Source organism: Capra hircus, chromosome 2, assembly GCF_001704415.2.
Source record: "Capra hircus breed San Clemente chromosome 2, ASM170441v1, whole genome shotgun sequence".
In the NCBI taxonomy this organism is placed as follows: domain Eukaryota; kingdom Metazoa; phylum Chordata; class Mammalia; order Artiodactyla; family Bovidae; genus Capra; species Capra hircus.
The window spans coordinates 118,967,241-118,986,360 of record NC_030809.1 but is presented as its reverse complement, the minus strand read 5'-3'; the positions used below and the strand labels follow the sequence as shown (position 1 = coordinate 118,986,360).

The following is a 19,120-nucleotide window of genomic DNA, read 5'->3' as shown; positions in this document are numbered from 1 at the left end:
CAGTATAAAGGTACAAGGATAAACATAACACCCGGGGACAGTCAGAGTCATTTATGATGAATCACTGCCAGTGCAGAAACCCCTTGGGCTCTCACCAGAGGACCTTATCTGATGCTGTTTTGCATATCACTTGGGCCCCAGAAGCTGCCTGCGTGACTGAAGCAAGTAGCATCAATCTCTAGGATGTCCAGACAGTGGCACAGTTTCAAGAAATCAGGCCAGGGGTTTGCCATTCTGTTCAGTACTAGAGATGCTTTGGAGAGCGAGCATCCCCCGGGTCAGAGGATTCCCTATGTTTCTCAGGATAAGGGTGTCTCCCAGTTGCCCAGCTCCTTTGTTTGAAGGACTTAGATGCCTTGCTTAATTAGGTTGTTCCTGCTCGCACAGTTTTTGCCTCACTCTCCTTCATTCTTTACAGATTTCTGCCAAATAATTGAAGATAACAAAGAAGCAAATCATTTTAGGAGTGAGATGTTGGGAAATTCCAAATAAGGCATTGATGTCAATTCTAGTCCACTTGGCAAAATTCAGCCAGACTTACCCCTCATCCTTTTCCCTATGCTAACGTCACTGTTGCCCCATTACCCAGTGTCTGCTCATCCTATCCCTTGCACGGCCAGGTTTAGTCACCCCATACCGGTTCCCACAGGGATAGAACGGTGGCTTTCATAACTGCTTACACAGGTGGAATACTTATACTGCCAAGTGGAAGCCATCTCTTCTGCGCCTGGATAAAAATGGCTTCCAGCTGATAGAGGACCAAGAGTGGCCTCGTCCGTGATGGTCACCATGATTATAATACTCCGCTAGAATTTTTTTTCTGAATTCTCTTCAGTGCGTTATAATTATGGCAGTCATGATATATACATGCAAAAAGGGAACAAGATTTTAGTGCAGTTTTTACTGTTCTCTTTATTCTCAAATTGTGTTTTCTAGGAGCCTGTTAACTTTTTTTTTTTTTAATATGGACACCGGGTTTTGAATAGCTTTGAAATGTTTGGTTAATAGTTAAGCTAAGGAAACCTTTTTTTTTTCTACCAAGGTGTGTGTAGAGAATACCGGCAGAGCAAATATTAACTCTGTTTCTTTAAATCGAGCAAGATTCTGGGAGAAAAATATCTTTTAAAAAGGGCAATTAAGTAAACCATTATTCTTTTCTTTTCGCCTCTTTGGTTCTTACCTGTTGATAGCCTAAACACTGAATGCAAGAACTGAAATTCTCTGAACCTGGAGGGCAAAACATTTTGTGTCCTGGAGGTATAGAATTTGTAGCAGCAGCCCGGTGTGTTGACCTCCTGAGTTGCTGTTTGCAGCCCCTTCAGGTGGGCCCATCCTGTGAGCTGCAGAGGAGAGGCCTAAAGATAGAGCCAGAGGCCACAAGGCCCTGCTGCTTTGATCTGTTCCAATAGAGGTTAGTTGCCACCACTGTCTGGAAAAATGTGTCTTTTCAGAGAGAATCTTTGTTGCAATTCTGCTAGAAATTCATTATAAAAACCACCAGCAGAAATGTGTGTACCTCCTATATGAAGCTGTTTTAATTAGTTATATTGATCCAAGCAGTATGATTTAAAGTATAGTTTGAATGGGTTTTGTTGTTCGCGTCTTTCCCCCTCATTGGGAATATTAAAAGAATTATTTAAAATTAGGTGTTGTAACCAATCTTCTGCTGCTCTTTAAAAGGGGAAGAAATGTTGGCTCTTGGCCACACTGGCTTTTCTCTTTCATTTAATTTCTTCCATTATTCATACTCATAAAGCCATTAAAATTAAAATCTCATTTAAAAATGAGTGCTTCTGCATTTCAGTCTATATACAGAAACAAAACAGCCTGAATACTCATCTATTTTAATTTGTAAAAAAATGTAAAGACTTCAGTATATGATTCCTGTACATCTTTGTACAGACAAATATTTGAAACAATGTCTCTGGGCAATGCACTCTAAATTCTACCATTAGACAGTTACCGTGCTGGATTAATTTCTCCTAATCCCATTTTCCTCATGTAAAATGAAGGATAGACTCCTAAATTATGTTTCCTGCTAAGAATTTATGAAATAAAGTTCCTCTAGAAATATTCAGCAGTTTGAGAAACGTAAGTTGTCTTTCCTAGGAAAGTTTGTATTTTTAGGAAAGTTTCTAAAATAAGTCATACTGCCAGTAGGTCCCTAGCATGCCATAAAGGGAGAGCAAGGAGTTCCTTGGTATCCTGTAACCAAAAAAGGCGTCAGACCTGATGAGAGCATCTTGACACCATAGACAGGAGTCACTGGGCAAACGGAGCTCAGGACCATCTCCCTACGTCTTTTTTTGCCAGAAAATTTCGTCAGGCTACTGACCTCCCAATCCAGTCTCGACCTCAGACAATTTTAGTAAAGCCCTGTCTGGAGATAATTTTGGCTTCTCTAAAGACTTAGTAATTTAGGAATGAAGCATATGACATTCCCTTTTGATAAGTCAGGTGTATTAAAAACTATTTCAAAAACCTTGACAAAGCACCTGTCAGGACTCTGTTATCCTTTGAGTTGCCTTTTTTGCGTGGTCATGCTAATAATAGTGGGTTACAATGGAAGAGCACTATAACCTGGGCAAAAATTATTTAAATTAGCTTAAAGAAGACAATTGGTTTTTAAGACTTTTTTGTGAATTAGTTGTCGTCTTTACTTAAATTCTATAATTCTCAGATTTTTTGATGCTGCTTTAAAAAAGGATTGCAGCTAATGAAGTATGTCACACATTTAATCAAATTATATTTTGTACTGTGTAGTACATAAATCTTACTGATTTTTTTTCAGTGTTTAAATATAAGATGTTCAGTGCATGGACAAAATACTCAGATATAAATGAACCACCTCTGAGCTGTATGTACTGTTTTGCTACACATCCAAAAAGTCATCCATTGCATCTTAGTACAAGATTCATCATCTTGTGTAGAAGCTGGCGCATTACTACTAAACCCAAAGGACACTGTGGCTGAAAATCTATCATGATGTGGCTTCACTGCTATTTTGTGATGCAGCACTTCATTATTGCTTATAAACTTCAAGGTGGTACTCAGAAGGATTTATTTTTAAATTCAACCATTCTGCCAGGATGCTGCTACTACTGAAGCACTTTGGAGGGAACCCTGAGCTGCCCCAAGGGAAATTCAGGTGTAAAACTGCCAATTGTCAGGATTTTAAAGACCCAGAGTTCTAAGAAACACATTTTTTTCTCTTTGACATCACTGGATTCTATGTCAGTCTCCTCTATCCACTTATGAAATTCATCAAGGAAGCATTGATATTAAAGGGAACTTTTATTTTCTCACAAATCATTTTGAGTAAAATCAAGCTGGTGGTAGGAAAGATAACTTTAAAAAACTTATTTATCCTAAAAGTGTAAAGTATTTTGACAGTATTTGAAGATGTTCTTATTGAGGAATTTTTCCTATATGTATCAAAGTAGTTTACTAAAATTAATAACATCGAACACATTACTTTTTAAAAATTTCTATTGAAATGTAACATATAGAAAAGTGCACGTACTGTAAATGCACAGTTGAATGAATGTATACAGACATGCACAGCTGAGAAACAGAACTACAAACCGAACATCTCCAGCACCCCAGAAGTCCCTTTCATGCTCCTTCCCTAACCTCATCCTACTCTTCCTGCAAGAATAGCCAGGACTCGAACAAACAGCATAGATTAGTGTTGCCTGATTGTGTACTTTAAATAAATGCTACCATACAGCTTGTTGATATGCTTCTTTATTTTAGTTTTTTCTCAGCATGACATTTACAAGGTTTATTTGTTGTTTCATATCACCATATACCATTTTTTCCTATTGCTATATTCCATTATGTGAATGTTAGGTTATGTGAAGATACCAGAATCATTCTTTTTATTGTTAATGGGTTAATTGGTGAGCTTTCAGTTTGGGACTGTTATATACAGTATTGCTATGAATATTCTTGAACAGATCATTTCTATTAGGTATATACTTAGAATTGCTGAGTCATAGTGTAAGGGTGTATTCAGTTTTAGCAGACATTGCTAAATCATTTTTCAACATAATTATAACAACTTACACATCAGATAAGAGTTCAAGTTGTACCATATCCTCCTCAGAACTTGACAATCTTCTTTCTTCATTGTAACCATTGAAACAATGGTTACAACAAGCATTGTAACCATGGTTACAAAGAGGTATGAAGAAATATCTCATAGTTTAATGAATATCCCTAATAACTAATAAAGTCAGGTGCCTTTCATATGTTTATAGGACGTTTTAGTGTCTACTTTTGTGAAGTGTCCATTCAAGTCTTACGCCCAGCTTTCCTCCTGTGTTCTTTTTCTTACTGATCTGTAGGAGTTCTTCATTCTAGATTCAAGTCCTTTGTCAAAATGTGTATATTGTCAGTATTATCTCACACTCTCTGAATAGTCTTCCCATTCCCTTGATTGTGTCTTATCCTTACGTTCTTATTCTTAATAAAGTATATTTTTCACTTTTTTCTTTTATAAGTATCACTTTTTTGTTTACTGTTTAAGAAACTTTTGGTTACTCCGAGGTCACAAAGATGTTCTGCTTTTCTCTTTACTGTTGACCTTCTGATCCAGAAACAGTAAGAATTCCTGAGTGCCTAAGCAAGTTTTAAATTTTAACACATATTTCTATGCTTTTTGTTTATGCAGTCCCTTTCACCATTCTCCCATACCCACCTCTCAAAATATTAACCATTCCTCAGGTTTATCTTAAGAGATAGTTCATCTATGGAAATATTTATGATCCCAGCTCCTAACCAGATATAATTTCTTTCTCACTGGAGCCTCCTTAAAATTTTGTTAATAATATATGACCACTGACATATGCCTTTTATAAGTACTGATGGATTTAACTATTTATGCTCTCCAGAGATATGGCATAGTGTCAGAGGAATAGGGGAGAAGGCGATGGCACCCCACTCCAGTATTCTTGCCTGGAAAATCCCATGGACGGAGGAGCCTGGTAGGCTGCAGTCTATGGGGTCGCGAAGAGTCGGACACGACTGGGCGACTTCACTTTCACTTTTCACTTTCATGCATTGGAGAAGGAAATGGCAACCCACTCCATTGTTCTTGCCTGGAGAATGCCAGGGACGGGGGAGCCTGGTGGGCTGCCGTCTGTGGGGTCGCACAGAGTCGGGCACGACTGAAGCGACTTAGCAGCAGCAGCAGCAGCAGAGGAATAGCAATGGTTCCTAACTACAGTAACTGAAGGCTAATGAACACTTGACAGGTGTTAGGCACAGGGTTAAGTACCTTGCATAGAACAGTCTCCATTAGTTCTCCTACCAGTCCTTCAATGCAGGTACAGAGGTATACAGAAGTAAAGTCATTTGTCTACGGTCATACAGCAAGAAAATGGTAGACCTGAAAGTCATCAGTGTTCTCCTGAATAGGTGCTTTTAATGTATACAAAACAGCATTGCCTAAAGGATTTGCCATAGTATCGTGGTTATCCCAGACCCCTGTGAAAATAAAAAGGATTGATTCATTCTCAAATTGAGGGGAGAAGCTATATCTCCCTAGACATTCATAGTACCTATTGGTGTATTAAAAACTCCAAAATGTTTTCTAGCAAAGAACCATTTCAGACTTTGTTGAAACCAGCATCTACTCTAAATATTTGATGACAAGAATCTTTTCCACATAACTTTATAAATAGCCTACTTTTTGGAATAACGGCATGGGCTTTAGAGTTAAACAAAGAGTTTAGACTCTGGCCCTACCACATATTAAATGATCTTAATCGCTCTAAGCCTTACCTTTCTCAACTGTATAATGGAGATAATAATGCCAACCTCATAGAGTTGTGTTATAATTTCATAAAATAAGGGCCACAAATCACTAGCACAGTACCCAGCATAGAGCAGAATCTCATTAAATGGTAGTTATTATTTTTTTATTATCTGTTAGCAAGTAAAATAAATTCTGTCTGACTCAATTTGTACTCCCTATCAGCACTATGCCTGTACAGTTGATCTTCTATAAGTATTTACTGAATTAAATAATGCTGTTATTTGGGGGAAATTATTTTTAGATAAATGTGTGATGGACAGGGAAGCCTAGCATGCTGCAGTCCATGGGGTTGCAAAGAATTGGACACGATTGAGTGACTGAACTGAACTGATAAAGCATTAAAAAATCTTATATATTTTTGTTATTTCAGTATTAGTACTACATTGAGCTCAAATAAAAGTTTTAAATCATTCCTAGATGCAAAGGAAATCCTAGATTTTAAATCTCATAGTTTGCTGATAAGATGTTTCTATCTACAACTAGAGAATGTGTCTATACAACTGAGATATCCTCAGATATTCAATTCTGTTACCATAGCATAGAAGTAAAAACAGAATTAAGTAGTCAGATTTCCTGGATCTGAATCCTGGCTCCTTTTTATACAAACTATGTGAAATTGGTCTTAACCTCTTTGTGCCTCAGCTTCTCATCTATAAAATAGGGCTTAGTAATAGTTTGTTCATTGGATTATTGTACGTACCTTTGTATACATAGTTGTGCATATATTCATTTAATATACATTAAGTATATATTTAATAATATTAATATACAAGTGATATGTGATAAAATTATATAAGTACATAATTTTATATGTAAATGAGTATATATGGATATGGTATATACTTATATGTGTGTAGACATGTATACACACATATGTAATGTGTTAAGGATAGTGCCTAGTATATACACTGTAAAAATGTGATCTCTGTTACTACGCTGTGTGGCCTTTTCAGAAGCATAATCGTTTATCAGTCACATACACTGTTCACATTGTTCCCTCCTCCACCCTTTGTTTCTCGTTTTTCTCACATAACAGACTGATAAAAGAATGGAAATGATGAGGGAAGGAGAGGAGGAGCTGTTGATTGGTGATTGTCTTGGCAAAAGGGAAAATTACTCAACATAACGGGCAACAAAACTAGAAAGGAAATGAAAAGAAAAATCTGAGTTTAGTGGAAAATCTGAAATGCCACTCATTTTAATTTCTTTAAGGAAATCTTTGTGAATTCTATAATCAACATTGTCTCTACCTAATAGATTTTTATAGTATGTGAACTCTTTTATTTCAGTACTCACTAAAGCAAACATACATATTGATAACAATGGCATCAGAAGGAACTCCTGCTACAGGCTACAGATGTAGATTTGATTTCATTCTGTAAATGCTTCTCCATGCAGATTTTCTTTGACTGTGGCATACCCTCTTAATGAGGTGTGTTGTTTGTTTGTATTTTGTTATATAACGAAGAACCTCTAGCTAAAACCTAAATAGACCTTCAGTGGTCTGTTTCTAAAGGTCAGAGACTACAGCAGTCACTTCCAGTATTACCTGGTCCTCAACTGAGGTTTTGTTGTGCTGGATTATAGCATAATCCATTGACATAATAAGGCACCTATTATGTTACAGAGGCAGTAAGTGAGTTGATTTTCACGTATTATTGGTTTCACAGTATGATGAATACAACTTGGCTTTTGCCATGAAAATGAAACTTATGAGAGAGAGCTAATTGCATTCTTATGGGAGAATATATGGATGTGCAGAATTTCTACAGTGAGAGTGGTGACTGTTAGATCTTTGAGTTGTTCAAAGGAATTTTATATAAATAAATGAATGTATATTTATAGTGATATAAAATAAGGTGGATCCCTATTATGTCTCGATTTATTATGATGTATATAAGATAATATCCTAAGCTTTGAGACAGAAATACACACGGGAAGTATTTTACATAATATTGCCAAATCCTTGGTATAAAAGACAGTATTGGCTCTGTCCCATGAGAATAGCATCATAATAGGAACATTGTACCACCCTTTGTGTTGAAATACCTGCTCATTATATTTTCAGTCTTTTTGTTCCTCCGTGAGTCCTTGAGTTTTAGAAAAATTAAGCATTTTCTTGCAGGGTGCAATGCTGTTTGGCCCAACTGCTGCTTGTGTCTCCCACTGACTTTTGGGCATCCTGAGGTGAGGAGAAATGTTCCCCAGCAACAGCAGCAGCAGCAGAATCTGGAATAAGATGACAGAGGGGTCAAAGCTCAAACTAACTTGTGGAAAATGTGCAGTTTATTCTACTCATTTTCCACTTGCAGAAACATCCTTTGAAGCAATCAGTTTTGGTAAAGTGATATTAAGGAGCAGGTTTTAAAAGTGAAAACAGCAGGGTTGAGGTGAGGGAATTGATGAAAGCATAGTTAATATTTATTCAGAAGATCTACCAGTACTTTAAAACAATCTGTGTTTAACGTGGCAAATTGTCTGTCATTAAAATGCTAATGAAATGGTAAACAACTGCTAAGTTTTCTATGCTAATGAATGGTGGCAGCTAAGTAGTTCTCAAGCCCTGTCTTTATTAGCACAGAGATTTGATTGGATAAGGGGGATCATTGTGCATTCTGACCTTTGTGGATGGAGCAATCTGTTTGTCACGTTCCATGCTGCAGTCTATTTGATTTGAGTTTGTTAGTACAAAGTGACTCTTGCAGGCTCTCAGGGGCCATGTATTACTGTGTTATCAGAGCCACCACAGTGGGCTTAGAGAAAGAATTTTGCTTCCCTTTGTGAGACCCACAGTGGCAAAATAATTATACATTTGTTCATTGGGCATGTTAAAGACAGAAGTCGACTGAGTAAATGTTGAAGATCTGATTGGTTTTATTGAATGATTCACGCATCAGACAGCATCCCCGCAGTGAACAGGCTACAGAAAGGGAAGATTTTGCCAACCTAAAAAAAAATGCACAACATGAGAGTTGTGAGTTAAGTTTTATTGGGGGCAAAATGAAGACTATAGCCCGAGAGATAGCAATTCAGATAGCTCTGAGAAACTACTTCAGTGAGGTATGGGGGAAAGTCAGTGTGTATGTCCTTTTGGTGAAGGGGGAGTACATGCAGTCAAATAAATATTTTTTGCAGAAGGTTTCTGCTAGTCATGAGGAATCAGCATCACCATAAAGGATTTTAGTTCTTTTCTAGATATGAGGAGATGCAAGAATTGTCCTTATGAAAAATCAGATCCTGAAAATATCTGTCTGAAGACCTGTTCTGGCAGATTTTCTCAGAGCACAGAGCATGTCACTTCTACTCTCTACTCTGAGCTCCTTTCAGGGGGATGCTGCAAGTCAGCAGCGACAGCAACACCTGATTTAATCCTTGTAGAGGAGGATGGCAAGTGCCAGTGGCAAATGACGATTTGTAGTTGATGATTTTTAAAGGCGTGGCAAGAAAATCATAAACAAAAGGGATTATTTCAAACCTTAATAACCTATCTATGGGGGACAGAAGGGGTCTGTGTGAAGGATTACCGCATCTTCCTTTGGTTGATGGAGAGGGCCCACATGACCAGTCGCCTCATTGGCGCTCACCAGAAGATTCCACCTTAACTAGTTAGGATTACATTCTTGGGTTTACATTCCTAGGTTATAACTGCAGTTAGGTTAGGTACTAGCAGAAGTGACTCCATTTTAGGTCTTTTCTTTTTTAACAGGCAGCTGTAAGTATACTGTATACTTTTATACTTTAGACTTTTGACACCTATAATAGCTATAAATTTTAAAAGGCCATTGATCTAATATAAGAAATATCTGTCTTTCAACTTAGCTAAGATTTTGAAGCAAAGCTTTTAAGATAAATATTTTAGTAAATGCCTCTGTAGCATTTGACACATTGATGTAATACATCATCTTGGATCTACAAGCTCTGAAGTTAGCAAGGAATCTAACATACCTAATCAGAAGAATGATGTGTAATTAAATGCAAGGTAGTTATGTGAATGCCCGGTTGAGATCAAAGTATTTACTTTGTAGGGCCTTGCACATCACAGACAGTCAAATATATATCAAATAAAGAAGGAACTTTTTTTTCAAGTGAAAAAATATATAGAGTATTTACTTTGACGTTAGGGGAAAAAAAGAACATCTCTGTTTGATCTATACTTTTAGCTGATTCTCTTTTTGCTGAGTCCTACTCTATATTCCCTAATGCATGGATTGACCTAAAGACTTGCCATTAGAGATAAATGCTTTAGATGCTCTTCTCATTTTTCCTGTTTTTAGGATCAATGTAAATAAGGTATGACAGTCTTTTAACACTATTGCCAATAATGTTCTGAAATGAATTGAAAAATGATGCAGAGTCTATTAAGGAAATTCATTACCAAAAAAATCACTGAAATAAAAATTTTAGCTATTCTGAGACACTCTGAAAAAAGACTGATGGAAATTTTAATAGTCGGAGCATTTTCCCATGTTGTTCATTTCTCCTTGAAGTCAACAGATTTTAGGCATGTAAGTATTTGTGGTCCTATAGGACTTCCCCACTCCAGTACTCTTGCCTGGAAAATCCCATGGATGGAGGAGCCTGGTAGTCTGCAGTCCATGGGGTCGCTAAGAGTCCGACATGACTGAGCGACTTCACTTTCACTTTTCACTTCCATGCACTGGAGAAGGAAATGGCAACCCACTCCAGTGTTCTTGCCTGGAGAATCCCAGGGACGGGGGAGCTTGGTGGGCTGCCACCTATGGGGTCGCACAGAGTTGGACACGACTGAAGCTACTTAGCAGCAGAAGCAGCAGCAGGACTTCCCTGGTAGCTCAGCTGATAAAGAATCTGCCTGCGATGCAGGAGACCCCAGTGCAATGCCTGGGTTGGGAAGATGCCCTGGAGAAGGGATAGGCTATCCAGTCCAGTATTCTTGGGCTTCCCTGGTGGCTCAGATGGTAAAGAATCTGCCCACAATGCGAGATACCTAGGTTCAATCCCTGGGTTGGGAAGAGTCCCTGGAAGAGGGCATGGCAGCCCACCCAGTGTTCTTGCCTGGAGAAACTCCATGGACAGAGGAGCCTGGTGGGCTACAATCCATGGAGTTCCAAAGAGTCAGACACTACTGAGTGACTAAGCACAGCACATTATCAGCATGTCAGAGAAAACTGGAACCTTCATATACTGCCAGTGGTAGTATAAAATGGTTTAGCCATTTTGCAAGACAGCCTGAAAGTTCTCAAAAGGTTAAACCATTTGACTATCATATGACCCAACAATCCCCAGTTCCACTTTTAGGTGTATATCTAAGTGAACTAAAAACATTGCCACACAAAAATTTATAAACAAATGTTCATATCAGCATTATTCATAATGGCCCCAAAGTGGAAACAGCCCAAATATCCATCAACTGATGAATAAGTAATAAAAAAATGGTACATCTACAATGGAATATTATTAATCATTTAAAAGGACTGACATTCTGATACATGCTACAACATGAATGCATCTTAAAAGCATGCCAAGTAAAAGAAAACAGTCACAAAAGACCTCATGTTATGTGATTTCATTTATGTAAAATGTCCAGAAAAGACAAATCTGTAGACAGAAAGTAGGTCAGTGGCTACCAAGAGCTGGAGGTGTTGGGAGAAAGTGAGAGTAACTGCTAATAAGTATGGAGTTTCTTTTAGGGATCATGAAAATCGAATATCGATTATGGTCCTGGTTGCACAGGACTCTGAATATCTGAAAATCATTTAGTTGTACACTCTAAGTGTGTGAATTTCATCTTTATCTGCCTGTCATATTTTGTTTCAAAAGGGCATATCAGAGCCTGTGTCCCAGAGAGCCATCTGCACTAGCAGTCACTGATCTGCAGTATGTGGAGACTGCAGACTAAAGAAAAACATGTGTTATGGTGGATGGCAGTGTTTTAAATCTCCTACAGACAGCTTATACCGGATGTATAAAGACAACTAATAGACTTGTTAAAGGGCTAGTTACTAAACTAATGCAAGGCTCATTAGAAATAAAAGGTGAAATAAAAAATTTAGCTCCACCTCCTCTGTGTCCCTCCAAAACCCTGCCACATCATCCCTCTGTTTGGATTCTCTAACTCTCCAGTGTCTAGACTAAGGACAACCTTCTAATTTTTTTTTTTTAGAGAACAAATTGTCCAAGTGATAACTTTCTTGGAAGTAGACCATAACTATGAATCCAAGGTTTCTTCCTTGGGTGAAAACCCTATGCCTATCTCTGATTTGCATAAAATGCTCCTACTGACCAGTCAATAATTATGAATAATAAAGAGCATCTGGCTTCAAGAGGCTCCTCCCCTCCTCTCTCCTACATTTTTTGGCCAGTTGGAGGCAAGAGTTGAACAAGAGGATGCTATTCTGCCCCACATGCCAGCAGGGTCTGTGTACTGTGTGTCTCAGCAGAGTCTGAGCAGCCCTGGCCTTTGCCATAGGGAAGCATCCTGTATCACTGTCTTAGACATTGAGCAAGAAGACCCTTTTTAACAGTATTTTCTCCTCCTGTGCCATTTGCTGACTGCCAGCATAACTCTGTGGTGGTTTAGTTACAAAGTCATGTCCAGCGACTTAGCATAACTCTTGCTTGCAGGTTGCAGCTCAGCAGTCTTGTTTATGTGCTTTAAGCTGGGGAGGGAGATGGATGTGAGCAAGAGGTTACATTCATTTTTGTTTTGTTCTTGGCAGGCAGTACATGCCATACTACTACCCTTCCTGCTCTTGTGCGCGCACCTACCCTGATGATGCAGCCTTCACTGGATATCAAACCGTTTATGTCATTTCCAGTGGACAGTAATTCTGCTGTTGGGCTCTTTCCAAATTTTAACACAGTGAGTATATGCATTTTTATTTTATTAATCTCCTCCTCAATCTCTTTCATTGCAGTTGTGAATAGGCAGTAGATGTGACCTGTGCCCAAGTGTGTAATTTTATACCATATATTGGTTATGCAACTCAGCTGTATTATGCAAGATAATGCTTCACTCATGAGAATTAGTCCAAACAAAGCCAGCATATTTACTTTACAAATATTTACACAGGCAACTTTCACCTGTTGCTTTGTGTAATTTTGATAGACTTTTCAGGGACTTCAGAACCTATGTTATTTCTGGGATGCTGTTCCCATGCTCAGGAGCACAATTTAGAGATCTCAAGTCACATTGATTTTTCCTTGCTACTAGAAAGAAAAGAAAAAGTGTGTTTTTCAGCTCTCTGGGGACATTTTTATTTGGAAGATTTTTTTAGATAAAGACTCTTACACAAACAGAAATTTTATTTGGAAGCTATTGTAGATTATGTGAATCTGATGCTATTAGTAAAAAGAAAAAATTCACTTCAGATCTACATGTTAGTTGTCCACATGATACTTTGACATTCCTTTTAAAACATGATAAATATCAGTGAATTACCTGTAATTGCCAATGTTCTTTATTCAGGGCAGCTAACCTTTTATCTGAATGAAAGACAGTTTTTATAGGTATGCCACGTGGAGCATGACACCCTTCAACAATAGAATTCTGCCCAAAATCTGTCCATACCCAACTTCTAAGCTTACAGTAAAAGAAAAGTTTAACCAGTTCAGATAATTGCATAAATTATGTCTGTTCAGTCAATGAATACCGCCGGTTGGGGCATGATGGTCTACATGAATGATCCAACATTATAGAATAGAAGCTACCATAATCAAGAAAAAGGACTGCATTATCAGCATCACCAGACAGGGGACATCTGAAGCACTGCCAAATATTTCCTTCTGCAGATTTATCTTCTGTATGAAGTGAAAACAGCAACAGGACTTTTCCTCAAGGATTGTAAATAAAATCTGCTGACAGGCCTTCTGTCGTAACTTAGGCCTTGTAAGGTAATTAAAGGGTCATTGGTCAGCCAGCTTTTTAAAGAGCACTGGCCTTGACTTAGCAAGTAAACGGTTGAATGTTTTCATCTTCTTGGGGTTTTTCAGACACAAGTCACACAATGTTTTTTTAAAGGCCTAAAATGGTGAACACTGTTTCTAGTGAAGTGGAGCAGCTCAGTAAGATAAATCACACCTGCCCTGCTCACATTAATCCATCAGGAGTGGCCATGCCAAAGCAACACATTGTGGCATTTTAGAGAATGAACTGAAGCATGCCTGTTCTATCCTCTGTCTACACATAGGTGATGCATTCCAGACATAATTAAGCTATACTTCTGAAAACATTTATTAGATATTCATGTTTTGATTAATGTACTTTTGAAAGACAGCATTTATAACCACTGCAGAAGTCCAGTCACTGTCAGAAAGCAGAACTGAAAATGTGAGTAAGCATAAATATCTCCTATGGTGGTTTACCTCTCTGTTTTTGTTTTTTTTTTTTTTAACCACAAGTAGTACTTATTTCAAAAATTCAAATAAAACATTAACGTTCAAAGCAAAATGTCAAAGTCACCGTTCCTTACTGCTGTAGACACACTCCCTTCACTAGAGAAAAGTGCTCTCAGCAGCCGGCATGCGTTCTTCCAGCCCCTTCTAGAAGCATGTTATGTACATATATAACAGGAACCTACCATCTGATTAGTGCTGTTCTCTAAGTCACTTTTAGAGAACTTCTAAATGTCTTACATATACTTCTCTGTTTTTAATGGCTGTGAACCAACAGTGGAAAGAATATTTTATAAGTTCAAACAAGAAACAGCCTTATAGTGGCTTGTTAATGTTGTATAGGGCTTACAGATGCACTGATGTTAGTCACAGTCATGCCCAGCTCTTTGCAGCCCCATAGATCCCACCAGGCTTCTCTGTCCATGGGATTCTTCAGGCAAGAATACTGAGTGGATTGCCATGCCCTCCTCCAGGAGAATCTTCCCGACCCAGGGATCAAATTCAGGTCTCCTGCATTGCAGGCAGATTCTTTACCGTCTGAGCCACCACATCAATTAACCATATGATATATTAATATTTGGGAGGAGGCAATGGCACCCCACTCCAGTACTCTTGCCTGGAAAATCCCATGGACAAAGGAGCCTGGTAGGCTGCAGTCCATGGGGTCGCACAGAGTTGGACACGACTGAAGTGACTTAGCAGCAGCATGTTAATATTTGAGAAAATCTGAGGAATAATTCTACTAGTAAAATTTCATTGTTTTTTTCTTCTTAGAGGCAAATAAACTTGTAACTTTCAAATGAAAATATTTTTTCATGAAAGTGAAGAATATAGCAAAGAACTGCCTGATATAATCATTTTTATTCTCTGTATATTATATCCAAGGCATTTATTGGATAGAGAGTTCTTCTGGTAATGTATTAAAAATTAAGTCATTTAATTTTTAAGTGAGATCCTCTATCATCTTGCAAAAAAAACCCTGAATTTATGGGATCATTGGGTTACCTATGATTTTTCACAGATTTGAAGTTTCAATTACTCTAATCCTTTTCCTATCATCTTTTCCATTCCAATGTCTAATTCACCCAACAGACTTCCCAGGGCAATTTCACAGAAGTCACTGTCCACACTTTCCTAGGAAAATAGTTTTACATCACTACTAATAATTATACTGGATTATTGTATTTTGAGATGTTTTACATTCTTCAAAGGACTCAGACCTTAGAACATTTTAATCAATCATGATTATTATTCATACTGTCTACATCAGGCAAAGGCATGAGTGAAGGAAGAACTGAGTCTTGAATTAGAATCTTCTAACTTCACAACAGATGTTCTGGCTCTTCCGTGTCCTTGGCTCTTTTGCTCCATGTCACCTCCCACCTCATTCAGTGTGAACAATGCTCAATCAGAAATCTTCTGCGCTCTTTTTGGCAGCTTGGTAGACAATTTTCAGCAGAATCATTAAGCAGAAAAAGGAAAGGAGTTTTTGAATGTGTAAAACATACCTCTGCAAACAATATCTATGAAGCAGCATGTATTTTTTAAAGTTATAATTTCTTATTAGCAAATTTTAAAAGTAGATTCTACTCAGTAGTCTATGCGCTCTTTGAGAACCAGCATGAATGCTACCATAATCACTTCATTTTTAAATCAAGAATAATATTAGTAAATATAAGAAATATATTTTAACTCATAACTGTTATCAGAAGAATGAACACTGTACTCTGAGACCATAGCTGAAAGCTTTTTAAGTTCCAAGTTTTGCTGTTTTCTCTAAGTGGATTTAAAATACACATGTGAAGTAATGATTTCCTCCTGTTTTTATAGTGGAGTATGATACTGTTACACAATAAACACAGCAAGAGTGAATTGGGATTCTGTCATATCTGAAAGCAGAATAGGTGGCTATTCTATACTAAATTGTATGCAAAGAAGATACATGCTTCACAGGATTCATATAGTGGCCATCTTCCCTTACAACTGACAGAAATCTCTCCCGGTGTTTATAGGTGAGAATGAGCAAAAAATTCAAGAACACTTTTGAAGGAGAGTTCTGAGGAGACATACTAGGGAAGATGGGGTTTGGCTCACTGATGTTTTGTGGTGGACTGTATGTCAAGGGTGCGTGTCTGGAGAATGAGGATGTTAACTCTGCTCTTAAGGAGTTGTACTTCACAGAGACACTATTTGAGCCTCTTACGGGTGAACGACTGAGCAAACCAAAATGTAAATTTTTAAAGATCTTGACCTTTTTATCTAAAATTTGATAGGCTTTCCTGCCAGGCAAGTCACTGAGGCTCACTTCCACCATGCTACCCAGCCTCCATTTATTTGTCATTCAGGGCCCAACATAGATAGCACCTCCTTCACAGGAAACTTGCTATGATTCTTCCAGTCTGACTTAAGTGCCCATCCTCTGTATTCCCAGAGTAACTCCCAATTGCACCATATTCTCCCTGATTAACCATCAATCTTCACTGGAATGTCAGACTCTTGAGTACAGGGGCTATATTTTGTTTATCTTTGTATGCTTGGTGTCTGGCACAGGCGCTCAATAAAACTTTTTTGAAGGAAGGATGGAGGAAAGGGCTCTAGTTCCTCAGTTTTCAATGTCCCTGGTACCCCATCTATCAAAGAGAATTTCAGCATTTCTGAGCCCTAAGGACAAGGTGATAAGAGTAGGTGTTTACTTTTATTTTCCTGAGAATTGTCACCCTTTTTTAGTTTAAAAGGAGTAATTAGATATAAACTTTTCTCTAGCTACAGTTCTGGCTTTCTCTGTGTGGATGTTATGGAAACTCTACAAATATCAACTGCATTCTTTGTCCTAGGTCCTAGTCTTAGGAGCATTTAGTTTAAAATCAAGGTCATTAGTTATGGAATTAACATTCCATATGAAAACATAATATATGAACTAAAGAGTACTGGGTTTGGGGAAGGAAATAAATAAAAAATTAAAACAAGAGTATCATAGTGCCCAAGAAACTTATAAGAAATAGAATTAATAAGTAAGAAAAGGCAAGATAATATAATAACCACCACCCCCCCACAAATAGATAAAGTGAAAATAGTTACTGAACTTCATAGTGTTCAAGAAAGGCCCAAAAGAATGAATTTTTTCATCCCAATAGAACTATTTTCTTTATTTTGTTATTCACTTTACTTCAATTTGCAAAGTACTTCATGGCCATCCTTTAATTTTTGTGCATGATTATTTTTAGCTGCCAAATGTATATAATTATTTCTTCCTATTAGAATTGGAATCTTCCAATCATTTATTGTAGATTCCATTTTTCTCTTTCTCTTACCTGGATAATACCTGGTATTTAATACTTGGTATTCTATACCTGGATAATACACGGTTATCCTTAATAAGAGACATCTTCAAATTTTAAATAAGTTGCATACTTACCATGATGGATCATGTCAACTTAATATGATAAAGCAGGTCCATTTTGTAGGCGTACCTACATACATGCTGCTATCGACTGAATATGTCCTCCTCCCCAAATTCACGTATTGAAGCTCTAACACCTGATAATACTTAGAAATGGGGCCTTTGAGAGATACTTAGTTAGATGAGGTCATGAGGGTGGTGCCCTCATAATGGGATTAGTGCCCTTTTAAGTAGAGACACCAGAAAGCTATTCCTTTATCTACCGTGTGAGAACATAGTGTAAAGGAAGCCATCTGCAAGCAGAAAGACAGCTCTTATCATATCCTGACTGTGCTGGTGCCCTTGATCTTGGGCTTTTAGCCTCCAAGATTGTGAGAAATTTATTTCTCTTATTTCAGCCACCTAGTCCATGGTATTTTGTTATGGCAGCTCAAGCAGACTAAGACACATGTACAGCCTATATATTGTTTTTGTTATTATTCATTTGCTAAATCATGTCCAACTTTTTCAAGTTTCTTTTTGACAGTCACGTATTAGATAATGCACAGATATATTTGTGTGATGCTCCAGAGCTATAGCTATAATCAAGAGCCCCCCTAAGACCACAGTCATCTGTCAGTTTCTCTGCTGACTGGCAGTATTTTCCATGCCTGTTTATTTCAGATGTCTTTGTGAGTCCTGCCATGTTTTTGCATCTCCTCCAGGAAAGGATATGCACAATGAAGATCACTGATACTTTATTGCAAGAAGCACAATGATCTTATTTTTGTGAAAAAAAAATGGATTTTTATTACCTACCCTGAAATTATTTTTATTCCTGACTCATGAACAAATATGTGGAGAAGAATAAAGATTATTTCTATTGTATAAAGCCCCCAATTGCTATATGATTCTTTGAATCATCCATAACAAGTTGTAGAATGAGAATATGTTTACCATTTATTTTATTGTTCTAAATTCTTTGAGATTCTGGATAGTTCATAGTTTGTGATTTCAATGACTATTTAAATTTTTTCTTTCTTTTAGTAGAAATAATCATATATTTATCAAGGACGTCCAAAATAAATCAAAAAAAATCAAAAAACAAAACAAAACAAAGAAATCAGGAATCAAACTCACATTTACTTTGCTGTGAATTCATGCCATGCTTCTCATGAGATGTTACTGTAAGGAAACCTGAAGTAATCTAGAACATTCCATTTTTACCTGCCTTTAAAATCGATATCAATTTAGTGAAGTCCTTAGATTGTGTTCAAATATCCCATTTCTCTTTTCACTCTTGAAATCCTTTTAGAATATATAGATATTATTGATATGGTATGTATATATGCATGTATGCTTACATAATATGTGGCCATATATGTGCTCTGTCCTTAATGAAATTATTTGTTCAAGGCATCCAGGAAAAAACAAGCATTCACAACCACTTGTAGAATGTCTACACGTGCCAGTCTTTGTGCTAAGGAGGAGTAATAGTGAATAAGACAGAAGCTGCTTTCACTATCTGATAGATATTACTTCTTCCT

General features: G+C 37.4%; 1 protein-coding gene across 3 annotated transcripts in view; it reads left to right on the top strand.

The window, feature by feature from the left end:
- The window catches only part of ZNF385B (zinc finger protein 385B), a 480,906-nt gene that overhangs the window by 369,085 nt on the left and 92,701 nt on the right, over window positions 1-19,120 (top strand). For all 3 annotated transcript variants that reach the window (XM_018065263.1, XM_018065260.1, XM_018065272.1), the window contains one exon: window positions 12,520-12,662. In XM_018065263.1, the coding sequence (XP_017920752.1) occupies window positions 12,520-12,662 (143 nt within the window). The remainder of the gene's footprint in view (window positions 1-12,519; window positions 12,663-19,120) is intronic.